At 38.4% G+C, this 16,594-nt stretch overlaps 1 protein-coding gene across 1 annotated transcript in view; it reads right to left on the bottom strand.

Annotated features, from left to right (window-relative positions):
* Positions 1-10,869: 10,869 nt before the first annotated feature.
* The window catches only part of LOC129521019 (ankyrin repeat domain-containing protein 31-like), a 119,055-nt gene continuing 113,330 nt past the window's right edge, over positions 10,870-16,594 (bottom strand). Inside the window, exons 9-10 of the mRNA XM_055342221.1 lie at positions 11,729-11,826; positions 10,870-10,980 (exon numbers count right to left, since the gene is read on the bottom strand). Coding sequence (XP_055198196.1) covers positions 10,870-10,980; positions 11,729-11,826 — 209 coding nt within the window. The remainder of the gene's footprint in view (positions 10,981-11,728; positions 11,827-16,594) is intronic.

Here is a 16,594-nt window from a genome sequence, read left to right on the forward strand (position 1 = left end):
CTGTTCAAGATTTTACACACACACACACACACACGCACATAATATATTTATTTTCCTTTCTGAGTTATTTACTGTTTTTTAAGTTCTTGATGCTCCTGAATCCATTCTATAAGGATGTCTTTATTTTTTATATACTTTTTTCCTTTAACTTGAATTATCTGAGATTTCTATCAAAGTATGCTATCAACTGTAAATCTGACTTTAAAAAAATCGTTTCATGCCACCTACTGAATAATTTACCCCCTTGTTATCGGTATCCATGATCCTTTAGATCACGTATTAAAGTGTTTTGTATTCAGAGGTCTATTTCAGGGTATCTATGTAGTTTTCATTATGTCTGTAAATTTTCTTGCCAGTATCACACTATCTGTTTTATTGTAGATTTATAATATACTTTTAAATGTAGCACCATAAACTTACCACCATTATTTTTCTTTGTCAAAAATGTATTAGCTGCTATATGTGTTAATTCCTGTATATAAACTTGAGAATCACTGCTAACTCCAAAAGCAGTCCATCTGAATTTTATAGGCAGTGGTCTTAAATCTATATATTAGTTTGGAAGAAAGTGTACTCATGAATCAATCAATTTTCTGATTTATAGTAATAGAATCATTTATAATTTACTCAAATTTAATGTTTTTCATGAAGATCCTATCTAAATTTTGCTTGAAATCTGAAAGGAATTTCTTATAGTTCATAGTAGCTAATTTAAATTTTTGCTTTTATTATTTTTTCTTATAAAAGGCTACAGTCATTCTACATCATTAAATATAAAATTGCACAGTAGATTATTTAGGTTTTTTCAGTATAGAATTATGCTAATGAGAATATTGTTTCTTCCTTTCTACTTACTATGTTTTTTCTTTCTGTTTCACATCTTTGTGTATTTGTTGGAACATTTACAAAAATGTTAAATAATATAAAGAAATTCAATAAGTTAATCTCATTCCTGAAACCTTTAGAATTTGATCACCAAAAATGGTTTTGGTCTAATTTTAAGATACATTAATTGTGAATTGTTCATTTCTTAAAATATATACGAAGAAGAAGTATTGAATATCATCACATGTCTTTCTGGAGTCTATCGAGATTATAAAAGTGTTCTCTTATTTGAACACATTGCTGTTAAAAAGATTTCTTATGATTTGTATTCCTGAATTAAAATGGGTTTGGTCATGGTAGATGTACTATTGAATTCAATCTGCTTGTGTCTTACTTAGAAATATTCATACCTATATTCATAAGGGAATTTTCTTTAAGGTTAGTTTTATGGGTCAAATATATAATATAAATAAATTGAAATTTAGCATTATACCAGAATTTAAGTGAATATAGAGTAGCAGGACATTTTCAGACTTTCTGTGCCATTCTCCAGGAGGCACCTGACCATGCTCTTCTTAAGGCAGTATAGTTTTGAAAAGCCACACACTTGCATAATGTCTTTGCTGTTGTTACTTTGTTCTTTGAGTTGTACCAAACTGATTGCTTTAGAAAGTTATTTCCCAAATTCTTCCCACAGGTAACATTTAGGTAAATAAAGCTCTTCAAAGTTAGGATCAGGGACTCGATGCTGTTGGTACACATTCTGCAACATCCAAGAGCCAGGTCAGAGACTGAAGAAATATAACATCAAAAACTTCTCCTCCCACCACTCCTTTGCTTAATGTCCATTCTGATTAGAAAGGAATGGAGAAGGAACCAGGAAAGAGGTAATATTGCTGCTAATAAAGTCTTAGGGAAAGGCGTTCTATTACAGTGGTTCTGAGGAGGGAGTTACATCAAGCCGTCAATAAACTCTCTTAAGGTCCTTCCATCCAAAGTCACTTTTTCCTATCTTCTTTCTTTAATGGTGTATATATCAAGTAATTGTTCCTTGAGAACTTGAACGGAGTTACTGGTAAAACTTCCTTTTTGAGACATTTTGTAATTTTTTTTTCACAATTTCTCTTTCTAGTATGGCTTTTTTTTTTTCATGTTTTCCACTTCTACTTGAACTAGATTTTGTCAGTGTGTTCCCAGAAAGGAGTACATCTCATTCATACTTTAAAATTTATCATCACAGAATTATACATACATAATTTAAAACTCTTCTCTGTTGTGGCTTGTGTAGGTCCTTTGACAATTAGTCATTAATTTGGTAAACTATTTCAGGTGGATTCCCCTGAGCTGTAGTTCACTCTAAAGGTTTTGCTGAGATTTTCCCATTAATTTCTAATTCCAACCGTAGAATTAAATTTCTTTTTATAAGCTTTCTTGTACTGTATACGGTAGTTGTAACTTTGACACCCTTATCATGTCACTTGGATTTCTGCATCTGGGTGCTCTGTGGGCACAGTATCTTTTCTTCACTCAGAGTTCTAAATTTGCCCTTGGCAGTGAGGGGTCTCTGTTTTATGACATGATGATCTACGAGCTATGTCTCTCCTTTGTCTGTTGTTGGAAACAAACCTGAGATGACTGGGAGTATTTCTCTAGTGAATGAATAGTGGTTAACATTCTACAGTTTCAAGCATGACAGTATGAGAGACTCATAAATACCCTGGTTGTCCTGCCTCATCACTGACTTTCAGGAAATCATACTTAACGTTCATATCTTTACTTTGGAATGAAAACTTGGAGGTCTTCTGAGAAGCCTGAAAACAATTTCCTTGAAAGATGGGGGAATTCTTTGTATTAGCCAGGTATGGAAGTAAAGTCTATCTGGTTGTTTTCTACTCTTTCGGCTTTCTTTTGACCTTCATTGGATTTTGGATATGAGATTTAATTCCCTTGGTCTCCTCACAGCATATGGTAAATGATTAGGCATCAGTGAGTCCCACCAGTTGTGGAAAATGACAGGACAAACATCATCCGAAGATGCAAATATTTTTTTTAAGTATAATGATTGATTTACCATAAGCCACCTACATCTCTCTGTTTTCCCTTTCACCAGAAGCATGGATCTGCCAAGCAGCTCATTTCTCTGTTTGGGCATGGAATAGAATTTTTCTTCCAACTGGTGATTAAAAACCTACTCATGGCTTTCACTTGAATCCTTCTGTGGTATAGAAGCATAGTCAACTGATCTTTCTGTTTAAGGCTGATCTATTTTAAAGTAAACCTACCCATGTTGTACTGTTTTAATGATCGACTTTCTCACTAGTTGATATTGTATTTTATATTTTAATTTATTTATTTGTGTTTGTTCTATGAAAATGTAAGCTATATCAGACTGGGGCTTGTCTGTCTTACTCTTTGTCATATCTCTGTTGTCTAGAATAGTACCAGGTATTCAGGAGTAAATCTTTTCAAACTTTCTGATATATTTGCTCTTCTTTTTATTGCTATGGATTGATATTTACATTTTAAGTTGAAGAGTTTCATCTATATGTATGTTAATATTACAAGGTATCGGGGATCCCTGGGTGGCGCAGCGTTTTGGCGCTTGCCTTTAGCCCAGGGCGTGATCCTGGAGACCCGGGATCAAATCCCACGTCAGGCTCCCGGTGCATGGAACCTGCTTCTCCCTCTGCCTATGTCTCTGCCTCTCTCTCTCTATCTCTCTGTGACTATCATAAATAAATAAAAAAAATAAAAAAATATTACAAGGTATCTCAAATCTTTTAAGAGTATATTAGTGGGATGCCTGGGTGACTCAGTGGTTGAGCGCCTGCCTTCGGCTCAGGGCGTGATCCCCGGGTCCGGGATCGAGTCCCGCATCGGGCTCCCTGCAGGAGGTCTGCTTCTCCCTCTGCCTGTGTCTCTGCCCCTCTCTCTGTGTGTCTCTCATGAATAAATAAATACAATCTTAAAAAAAATATGTCAGGGCACTTGGGTGGGTCAGTGGTTGAGCATCTGCCTTTGGCACAGGTCATGATTCCGGGGTCCTGCCTGAGGTTCCTGCAGGGAGCCTGCTTCTCTCTCTGCCTATATCTATAGGTCTCTCTGTGTCTCTCATGAATAAGTAAAATAAAATCTTGAAAAAATATGTCAATAGAAAAGGGAGATAGATACTCTCATGTACTGTTTCAAGACTGTGAATTGGTTGCTATAATTTCATGATGGACAATTTGGTAGTACCTAGCATAATATAAAAAGCACACACCTTTTGACATAGAGCTATCGTGAAAATTTGGAAATTTTTATAAATATAGTTATGCCAGTGCACAAAGATTTTTGTAAATGAATATCTACTTCAATACAGTTTTAGTGACAAACAAACCAAATCAAATTATCACTAGCCTTCTCCTCCCCGCCCTGCCACACCTCCCTCCACTGCCAAATCTGCAAGAAAATCTAATGACCAAGAATCATTGAAAATTCTTATGAGGCATGATTTAAGAGTATGAATCAGTTAAGGAAAAAAAAGAAAAGAAAAGAAGTAGTTCTGTAAATTCTGACATGGAAAGGTACCCAAGACCCAAAGCAAACAAGTTGCAGAACAGTGAGGTAGTACAATTTCAGTTTTAAAAGTTTTTTATTTTTATATGTACATAACAATAATTTAAAAATAATAAGTAGGATTGCCAAAGTAGTTAGATTTTATATTTTGTAATTAGTAAGAATCAGTTTGTCAGAAACATAAAATATTTAAAAAGAACAGTGTAATGACCTAACTGTATCACAGAATCTTGGATATTCTCCAGATGAGGATCTGAGAAATCATCTCGTTGAAGGAGAAGAAGAAATTTTCCTCAGTCCAAGGTTCTTCTGGCTGGACAAAGAATTAAATTTACATGAGAAAGATTAATAGGTGTTGAAGACCAAAAGTTTTATTATGTGCCTATGGAGGCCCAATAATGAAACTGAGCCCTAAAGAAATGACCAAGGCACGCAGTTTTAATACTTTTTAGACCAGGAGACAATAAGCCTATGAGGAATTTACAGGACAAAGGAAATTTAATTTTGGGAGCTTCAGGGAGTAAGGAATTTTAAACAGAATTTGGGCTGGGTTAGTAAATTAGTAAAAAGTAATAAGGTGTTGTTCGTTTTTTTTTTATGCAGCTTTCTTGGCCCTAAATTTTCCTCATTGATGATAAGGATTTCTCTTTACCTTTTGGCACAGGGAGGGTCCCTTTCACATTAGAGATTTAATTCCTGCCTCCAGTGAGACAGAGGAGGCTCTGAGTGACATTTTTGCACAGGCTGTCCCTTAAGGAACTTTTATTTAAAATAAAATGCCAAAGTTGCATATTTTGGGGGCAGCCTGCCCTTGACCGCTACATAGTGTGGAGGATAGGAGTGTGATTTAGGAACTCCAGACAGGGTTGGTTTTTAGCTTTGACCTTTGATTGCTATGTCATTTAAGATTATTATTTAAATTCCCTAAGCCCCACTTTCCTAATATATAAATTGGAGCTACTAAATGGTCGATGTACATTGAGGGCTTACTATGTGCTTGATTGCTTTACTTACCTAAACCCTACATCGCCAAACCCATTAGGAAAGTGATATTATTTCTGTCTTATAGATAAAGAAACTTAGGTACAGGCAAATTAAGTAACTTGTCCAAATGACATAGTTAAGCAAGTGTTAGACTTGACATTCCAGACCCTGCAGACTGACTGCATCCTCGCCACTAAACCAACACCCTGTGCTGTTCCCTGTCCATACTCATAGCTCAGATGCCAGAAAATGATAGTGTATTTGACTATCAGAGCAGAATGCCTGACATGTGTCAAGCTGTCACAAAATATAGTTATTTTCTTATTCCAGAGATTATGGTGCTATGTTCTATCAGGGCTAGACAGCAAAGAACTGAAGAGCCAAGCTTTCATAGTATTTTGGACTTTGACAATTTAATTAAATATATGGTTGCAAAATTTAAATTGTATAAAACGTTGATTTATATGTTACAACTAAAAAAAATAGTTGATACCCAGGCTAGTTAAGTTTTTTTCACCATAATCAACCAGCTAATTAAAGACAAAACTTTCCCTTCCCTCCCTCCTTCCCTCTCCTTCCTTCCTTCCTTCCTTTTTTCTTCCTCCTTATTTCTTTCCCTCACTCTTGTCTTCTTTCTTTCTGTATGTATGTATGTATGTATGTATGTATGTATGTAGAGTATGTCGGTATGGCATATACTTGGCATAGGGGTATCTGCTACCTTTAACATTAACATCTGAACACCTAAGTTCATGAACTCTTAATGAAACTGCTGCAAGTGTGGCAAACCCATAAGAATAGCAACATGATTTGAAGCTTGATCACAGACAGCCAGAGGTGGGGAGCTGAGGGTTGGAAAGAGTCACTATATGACTGCCAGGTATATGACTACACCTGCAGGAAGGATGGGTGCCACAGAAACTCAGATGGAATCCTGGTACTCAGCAGTGGAGGGTAAAACAGACCCCTAATTAGAAATGTGCATTTTGAAGAACATTATATATTGATAATAAGCATACAGTGATGGTAGCATGTGAGATGGCAACGTGTCCGGGTTATCACAACTCACACTTGAGGCAGGTTAGCAGAGCCTTCTGCACAAACTGAAGGATGGAAGGCCATACCTACATGTGAGCATGTTTAGTCTACAACAGTCCTGTGTTGACATAGACTAATATGTAAAAAGCAACTCAGAATCCATGTTGATTCTTCAACTTTGCCCAGTAGCAGAGATGAATGACTTTATAGTTCTCAAGAATTTGTTCCTGGAATGCTTCAAAAATGCTTTAAGAATTCTCCAGCATGAGGGACAGTGGTGAGGCCAGAATGCGCGCATGTGTGTGTGTGTGTGTGTGTGTGGTGGGGAAGGAGACAGCGAGGCGACTCTCCTCTAGTACTTTTGGGCAGGAACAATCCAATTTTATTTCCTGATTGTCTATAAATCATATGCATAGTTTGACATAGAGCTTATCTGATGGAATTAGTGAACCTAAGTGATGCTCTTATTTCACTTGTGGTAACAAGTCTTTGAAACCTTGACATTTTAGTATTTTGCCATCTATTTTCCTTGGAGTAAAACTTGGGTAAGGTCCTTTGACTTTTCTGTAATGTTAATACTACTTATAAATACTGCTAGATATTTGTTTTTAGCAATATCATCATCTTTTACATGATGTGTTTTCTCTGCATCTTTGCAGATGAAATGAATTTTGAGATATTAAGGTATCATTATTTAGTTGGCATTCCCAATTCTTACTCAAAATGTACAAGATAATAACAATTCAGTTTGTTTTCTTAATAGGAAAAAAAAACCCACCTAATTTGAAATAATCTCCAGATTGAGAAGGTCAGGAGTGAGAATATATTAATACCTATTTGATGTAATTTAGGACATTGATTAACTTAGTCTGTGAGCTATCACTCAGGTATTGAAAGTAAACCTTTCTTTTTTTAAAAAAATATTTTTTTAAGATTTTATTTATTTATTCACAAAAGACACACAGAGAGAGGCAGAGACACAGGCAGAGGGAGAAGCAGGCTCCCTGCAGGGAACCCATGTGGGACTCCATCCCAGGTCTCCAGGGTCATGCCCTGGGCCAAAGGCAGGCTCTAAGCCGCTGAGCCACCCAGGGATCCCTGAAAGTAAACCTTTCTAGGATAAAATAGAATGTTGCATACTTGCATGAGAATTCTGTTTCTTTGCTAACTGAATTTCCATGGAACTTTTCTCTTAATTCAAAGACATAGTAATTAATTAGCTCAGCTGATGATCTAGACATTTGTCACACTTTTCTTAAATGAATTAACTTGTGAGTTCTATAAGAATACATTAAAACCTATGATACATTTTATGGCTTTTTAAAATGGAAATAATATCAAAAATTTTATTATTAATGGATTAATTTTTTCAAAATAATTTTTAATGCTATAAAATAAAATCCCTCCTACCTTACAAGTGTGTCATCATAGAAATGTTATAGTTTTGCTCTTTTGTACAAGAGGATTTCTAATGAAGAATGGGACCAAGTGTCCCATTTCTCTAGGTGGAACTGAGTACTGTTCCTAAAACAAAACATCTCCCTTCCAGGGTCTAAGGGTCCAAAGGTATGAAAAGGTGTCAAGGTATGGGTTTACTTAGTGAAAAGCGAAAGGAAAAGAATTAAAGCTAAAAGCTATGCAAAGGAAACAGGATGGCTTTTGTTAAAAACGAAACTAGTGGTAGGAGATGTTAACATAGCAATGCACAGAACCCTTTCAAACAATTTTTATGCCATGGACACTGAGGCTTTTGGAAAGAAATCTATAAGTAGTGATTTGTCACCACTTACGTAAAGTGGAATTATTTCAGACAGTCTTCTTTTTTTTTTTCCAGACCAGAAAGTGCTATACCCAAAGTGAATAATAAATCAAATTTGAATCTTTTTGTCTTGATATATACATATCCGAGGATATTATTTTTAAACCTAACATTTATTTCTTCATTCTCCACAGAACTAAAGTCCAATTCTATAACTTTGCAAATTTTTTCAATCACTTCCTTTGGTGTAACAATTACAAGGGCAACGTATTTGTAATAAAACTGTCAACTATATGGTTCAATTCAAAATGCATCATGGGGAAGCCAGACTTCTGAAATGGGAAATCTGGTACTTTTCTTTGAGAAGCAGTGAAGGTAAACTCACAGGAGACTTCATAATTCAATAGAAATTTCCCAAACTCAGAGAAGTTTGGAATTCAACTTTTCGTAATTATGAACAGACTTTAAGGATACTTGTAAATTATTTTCTCCACCTTTTAGAGCCAATATCTTCTGCAACTTCTTCAGCTGTTGTCTACCTTGAGAAAAGATTGTGTATTAGAGAAAGAGATGAATATCTATTAATATTTCACCTTCAATCTGCCTGATTTTTACTATCAGTGAGATCATTGTGATTCTGTGGCTTTTTTTGCGTGTATGTGAAGTATAAAAATGAAGCTGTCTATCTCCCTACCATCTAAAATATCCCTGGAAGTCTTCTAAGTCCTCTATTTTGTATGTACTTTGTAATCTGAATATACTCTGTAATCCTTTACTGAGACTGTCCTCTTGAGTTTGTACATCAGAGATTTAACCTCATCGGTCAAGATTCCACATTTTTTCACAGGATTCACATTTTCAGTTATTCATAATTGAATATCTGATAACCTATAGTGTTCATTTTGTTTAACACTTTCAGCAATAGTTTATAAAGTAGATGGAGGAGATATTATATCTGAGGTTTTGGTTTCCTCACCGTCAAAATTTTGTGCTACAATGGGAAAAGCGTCTGAGACTACTAAGGAACTTTTTCTACTTAAACCAGGTTACTGATGAAGTTCAAGGAATATGAGAAATTTAGGTCCTGGAAATTCAAGAATACATATTAATGGGTAGGGTTGAGACCGTAGTTTAGTAAATATACATAGTCAGGGGTTTTACTGTTTGAATGCTATTTTTAAAAACAAGCGTCTAAAAAATAAAATAAAATAAAACAAGCATCTATTTGTAGTTTTCATATTTATATCTTCATCTCGTGATTACAGTTTAATTCCTAGAGTGTACAGATTGTATTTCTGCAAGTTGAATATGTGATTCAGGAACCGAGGGCAAGGGGATGAGAAAGAAACAAGAGACTAAAAGTTCATGGGATAGGAGGTTCCATGCAGCTGATGGCTACAATGGACAAGCTTTATTTTTGCATGTAGAGTTTATATAGCCTCCGTAAGCAGGTGGCTTATTTCTTTAAGGAGAAGTACATCTCAGCACAAACATACATTGTTTTTAAAACTAACACCTGTTATTTGTTTAAGCAATAGAGCAGGAATGCCACATTTAGACTAAACAGTGAGGTTTGTTTATTAAGTAATGTCTGCCAAGGCGGTCATGTGTCAGGCCACCTCCTTGCTTACTTTATGGGAACTTGTCTCGATAACATTTTAAAGGAGAAGCAAATATGTACTTTTACTTCCATAAGGGGGAAGAGCTAGGTGCAGTCCCAGCGGGTTGGCCAGGTATGACAAGGAGCCTTTGCTCAACCCGGAACCTCGTACCGCAGGACTGCGGGTTGGCCAGGGACAACAGGGAGCTTTGGCTCAACTTGGAACCCTGCCTCGCACCGCGGGACCGCCCCAACATCTCCCCCTATATTTTTCAAATGCAAAAAGTGAAGTTGTGCCTTAGAGGAGTTTAATTGATTATTGAATTTTTTGCAAGAGCAGGCAAACATTACATACATCAGAATTAATCCGATTATTAATGCCAAAAATATCCAAAAGGAATGTTTCAGCGAATTGAAGGGATTAAAGCCATTTAACTGATTTAAGATCTCACTGGCTAAATCGCCGGGGTCTTCATAATGCAACATACTTTGACTAATGGCGTCTATTTCTTGTTGTAATTTTAAGAGATCCAGACTAATATTAGCATGATTCCAAACCCCTTGTAAATGCATACGTACATTTTCCCATGATCCATTAAAAGGCAGTGGGGTAACACAAATATGTTTATAAGCGTCATGGCAAGTCAATTGGGTTATAGTTTTTAATACAACAAATTGATCACCAAGATATAAAATGGCTTCTTTTAAAGCTTCAATCTGTGCTTCAATTTTTTCATCAATTCTCTTTTGAGCATCAAGAGCAATAGTTACATTTCTAGCAAGTTCATTTACATGTTCAGCGGTCTGAGCATTTTCATGCAAAGATACAACAGATACAGTAGCAGAGGCAATAAGAGCAATAGTAGCCACTATCCCTGCAATTAAAAGTCCAAGAAATCTTCGAGTTCTTCTTAGCTTTCTTCACCAATTCTTGAGCTAACTGCATACCAAAGTTCGCCTACCAAGGTCCTCTCACATCAACAGGGATCATCCAATATGGAGGTTGTTGCACCAGGAATAACTTTGTGTTGAAATCAATCTTCTTATCAAACTTGTGGCTTGTGAGGTTAACTTCTTTATTTGTCCCCATGATGGCAGGTCTGTTTTAGGAGTCCTCTTCCTCCGAGGAGGGCATAAGTTCAGCCGACTCATCTTCCTTCTCAGTTTTGATATCTCTAACAAATTTGGCTGGAACCCAGCGTGGCGCTTCCTCATCCTGTGGGAAGATACAAGCATATCCTCGACCCTGTCTAAGCAAGGGGTCAGGGCCTTTCCACTGTCCTGTCATAGGATCCTTCCACTTTGCCATAAGGGGTGGATCAGTGTTTTTTCCCCAATGTTTTTCTGATGGTGTATATCCATCATCATGCACAATCAAAAAATTTAAAATGAATATTGCTAAGTCTAGGTGCATGTGGGGGGAATATTTCATTTTTCCTGCCATAATCTCCCCTTTTTTAGTTTTTGTAAGGTATTTTTAAGTGTAAGATGAGCTCTTTCAATAATAGCTTGACCTGTAGAGTTGTAAGGGATGCCTGTGGTATGCTGGATGTGAAATGTCTCACAAAAGGTTTTAAAAGCTTGGGATATATAAGCGCTCCCATTATCAGTCTTTAAACGTTTAGGCATTCCCATGTAAGCAAAAGCGTGAAAAACATGATTTTGAACATCAGTAAAACTTTCACCAGAATGAGCGGAAGCTACGATCATGCCAGAATAGGTATCAATAGAAACATGTACAAATTGTAATATATTAAAAGATGAATAATGTGTTACATCCATTTGCCAGAGATCATTGGGCAAAAGGCCCCGCGGATTAATGGCAAAAGAAGGGGTGTTAACATATTGGGGACATAGGGAGCAATTTTTAACAATTTGCCTAGCTTGTTCTCTAGTTATATGAAATTGCTTTCGTAGGGATCGAGCGTTTTGGTGGAAAAGAGAGTGACTTTTCATTGCCATACCGACAGAATCCTTATTAGCAATGACAGAATATAAATGAGTATATCTGTCAGCCAAGTCATTTCCCGAGGATAAAGGCCCAGGTAAACCAGAATGTGCTCTAATATGAGAAACAAATATAGGTGAAACTCTTTTTAAGAGTAGCTGCTGTATTTTATGAAAAAGGTATGAAAGTTCCTCATCATTAGAGTTTATGAAAGAATCAGTAAGGATGGGTAATATCCTGGCGACATATTGACTATCTGAATAGAGATTAAGTGGTTCTTGATAGATTTCAAGAGTTTTTATGACAGCATAAAGTTCAGCCCTCTGGACAGATTTTGTCTTATAGGACAACTGAATGACATTTTTATGTTGTTTATGCAGATAGACAATGGCAATGTGCCCATCTTTGCTGGCGTCCGAAAATATGATGGGAGCGTTTCTAATCAGTTGACTTGAAATTGGAGAGACAAATATAGTAGGAATGATGGAGAGTCCCTGAAGGAGTTTGTCATTGGGAAGATGAAAAAGAAATTGACCAGGAAAATTTGCCATAGATATCCTAACACTAAACCTAACCCGTACCCTAAAACTAACCCCTAACCCTATCCCTAAAGCTTACCCTAACTCTAAACCTAGCCCGAATCCTAACACTAAAACTAACCTGTACCCTAACTCTAAACCTAACCTGTACCCTAACGCTAACCCTAATTCTAACCTGAAACCTTACACTAACCATAACACGCACCCTAACTCTAACCCTAACGCTAAACCTGACACTGACACTGACCCTGACACTAACGCTAAACCCTAACCGTGACCCTGACTCTGACCCTAACCGTGACCTGACCCTGAACCTGACACTAACCCTTACTCTAAACTCTAAACCTAACAAATATCCTAATCCTAACACTAAACCTAACCCGTACCCTAAAACTAACCCTAACCCTATCCCTAAAGCTTACCCTAACTCTAAACCTAGCCCGAATCCTAACACTAAAACTAACCTGTACCCTAACTCTAAACCTAACCTGTACCCTAACGCTAACCCTAATTCTAACCTGAAACCTTACACTAACCATAACACGCACCCTAACTCTAACCCCTAACGCTAAACCTGACACTGACACTGACCCTGACACTAACGCTAAACCCTAACGGTGACCCTGACACTGACCCTAACCGTGACCTGACCCTGACCCTGACACTAATCCTTACTCTAAACTCTAAACCTAACAAATATCCTAATCCTAACACTAAACCTAACCCGTACCCTAAAACTAACCCCTAACCCTATCCCTAAAGCGTACCCTAACTCTAAACCTATCCCGAAACCTAACACTAAAACTAAACATGTACCCTAACGCTAACCCTAATTCTAACCTGAAACCTTACACTAACCATAACACGCACCCTAACTCTAACCCTAACGCTAAACCTGACACTGACACTGACCCTGACACTAACGCTAAACCCTAACCGTGACCCTGACTCTGACCCTAACCGTGACCTGACCCTGAACCTGACACTAACCCTTACTCTAAACTCTAAACCTAACAAATATCCTAATCCTAACACTAAACCTAACCCGTACCCTAAAACTAACCCCTAAACCTATCCCTAAAGCTTACCCTAACTCTAAACCTAGCCCGAATCCTAACGCTAACCCTAATTCTAACCTGAAACCTTACACTAACCATAACACGCACCCTAACTCTAACCCCTAACGCTAAACCTGACACTGACACTGACCCTGACACTAACGCTAAACCCTAACCGTGACCCTGACTCTGACCCTAACCGTGACCTGACCCTGAACCTGACACTAACCCTTACTCTAAACTCTAAACCTAACAAATATCCTAATCCTAACACTAAACCTAACCCGTACCCTAAAACTAACCCCTAACCCTATCCCTAAAGCGTACCCTAACTCTAAACCTATCCCGAATCCTAACACTAAAACTAACCTGTACCCTAACTCTAAACCTAACCTGTACCCTAACGCTAACCCTAATTCTAACCTGAAACCTTACACTAACCATAACACGTACCCTAACTCCTACCCCTAACGCTAAACCTGACCCTGACACTGACCCTGACACTAACGCTAAACCCTAACCGTGACCCTGACTCTGACCCTAACCGTGACCTGACCCTGAACCTGACACTAACCCTTACTCTAAACTCTAAACCTAACAAATATCCTAATCCTAACACTAAACCTAACCCGTACCCTAAAACTAACCCCTAACCCTATCCCTAAAGCTTATCCTAACTCTAAACCTAGCCCGAATCCTAACACTAAAACTAACCTGTACCCTAACTCTAAACCTAACCTGTACCCTAACGCTAACCCTAATTCTAACCTGAAACCTTACACTAACCATAACACGCACCCTAACTCTAACCCCTAACGCTAAACCTGACCCTGACACTGACCCTGACACTAACGCTAAACCCTAAACGTGACCCTGACACTGACCCTAACCGTGACCTGACCCTGACCCTGACACTAATCCTTACTCTAAACTCTAAACCTAACAAATATCCTAATCCTAACACTAAACCTAACCCGTACCCTAAAACTAACCCCTAACCCTATCCCTAAAGCGTACCCTAACTCTAAACCTATCCCGAATCCTAACACTAAAACTAAACCATGTACCCTAACGCTAACCCTAATTCTAACCTGAAACCTTACACTAACCATAACACGTACCCTAACTCTAACCCCTAACGCTAAACCTGACACTGACACTGACCCTGACACTAACGCTAAACCCTAACCGTGACCCTGACTCTGACCCTAACCGTGACCTGACCCTGAACCTGACACTAACCCTTACTCTAAACTCTAAACCTAACAAATATCCTAATCCTAACACTAAACCTAACCCGTACCCTAAAACTAACCCCTAACCCTATCCCTAAAGCGTACCCTAACTCTAAACCTAGCCCGAATCCTAACACTAAACTAACTAAACCTAACCTGTACCCTAACGCTAACCCTAATTCTAACCTGAAACCTTACACTAACCATAACACGCACCCTAACTCTAACCCCTAACGCTAAACCTGACCCTGACACTGACCCTGACACTAACGCTAAACCCTAACCGTGACCCTGACTCTGACCCTAACCGTGACCTGACCCTGAACCTGACACTAACCCTTACTCTAAACTCTAAACCTAACAAATATCCTAATCCTAACACTAAACCTAACCCGTACCCTAAAACTAACCCCTAACCCTATCCCTAAAGCTTACCCTAACTCTAAACCTAGCCCGAATCCTAACACTAAAACTAACCTGTACCCTAACTCTAAACCTAACCTGTACCCTAACGCTAACCCTAATTCTAACCTGAAACCTTACACTAACCATAACACGCACCCTAACTCTAACCCCTAACGCTAAACCTGACCCTGACACTGACCCTGACACTAACGCTAAACCCTAACCGTGACCCTGACTCTGACCCTAACCGTGACCTGACCCTGAACCTGACACTAACCCTTACTCTAAACTCTAAACCTAACAAATATCCTAATCCTAACACTAAACCTAACCCGTACCCTAAAACTAACCCCTAACCCTATCCCTAAAGCGTACCCTAACTCTAAACCTATCCCGAATCCTAACACTAAAACTAACCTGTACCCTAACTCTAAACCTAACCTGTACCCTAACGCTAACCCTAATTCTAACCTGAAACCTTACACTAACCATAACACGCACCCTAACTCTAACCCCTAACGCTAAACCTGACACTGACACTGACCCTGACACTAACGCTAAACCCTAACCGTGACCCTGACACTGACCCTAACCGTGACCTGACCCTGAACCTGACACTAACCTTACTCTAAACTCTAAACCTAACAAATATCCTAATCCTAACACTAAACCTAACCCGTACCCTAAAACTAACCCCTAACCCTATCCCTAAAGCGTACCCTAACTCTAAACCTATCCCGAATCCTAACACTAAAACTAACCTGTACCCTAACTCTAAACCTAACCTGTACCCTAACGCTAACCCTAATTCTAACCTGAAACCTTACACTAACCATAACACGTACCCTAACTCTAACCCCTAACGCTAAACCTGACCCTGACACTGACCCTGACACTAACGCTAAACCCTAACCGTGACCCTGACTCTGACCCTAACCGTGACCTGACCCTGACCTGACACTAACCCTTACTCTAAACTCTAAACCTAACAAATATCCTAATCCTAACACTAAACCTAACCCGTACCCTAAAACTAACCCTAACCCTATCCCTAAAGCTTACCCTAACTCTAAACCTAGCCCGAATCCTAACACTAAAACTAACCTGTACCCTAACTCTAAACCTAACCTGTACCCTAACGCTAACCCTAATTCTAACCTGAAACCTTACACTAACCATAACACGCACCCTAACTCTAACCCCTAACGCTAAACCTGACACTGACACTGACCCTGACACTAACGCTAAACCCTAACCGTGACCCTGACACTGACCCTAACCGTGACCTGACCCTGACCCTGACACTAATCCTTACTCTAAACTCTAAACCTAACAAATATCCTAATCCTAACACTAAACCTAACCCGTACCCTAAAACTAACCCCTAACCCTATCCCTAAAGCGTACCCTAACTCTAAACCTATCCCGAATCCTAACACTAAAACTAACCTGTACCTAACTCTAAACCTACCTGTACCCTAACGCTAACCCTAATTCTAACCTGAAACCTTACACTAACCATAACACGCACCCTAACTCTAACCCCTAACGCTAAACCTGACCCTGACACTGACCCTGACACTAACGCTAAACCCTAACCGTGACCCTGACTCTGACCCTAACCGTGACCTGACCCTGACCCTGA

Source organism: Nyctereutes procyonoides, unplaced genomic scaffold, assembly GCF_905146905.1.
Source record: "Nyctereutes procyonoides isolate TBG_1078 unplaced genomic scaffold, NYPRO_anot_genome, whole genome shotgun sequence".
NCBI lineage: Eukaryota > Metazoa > Chordata > Mammalia > Carnivora > Canidae > Nyctereutes > Nyctereutes procyonoides.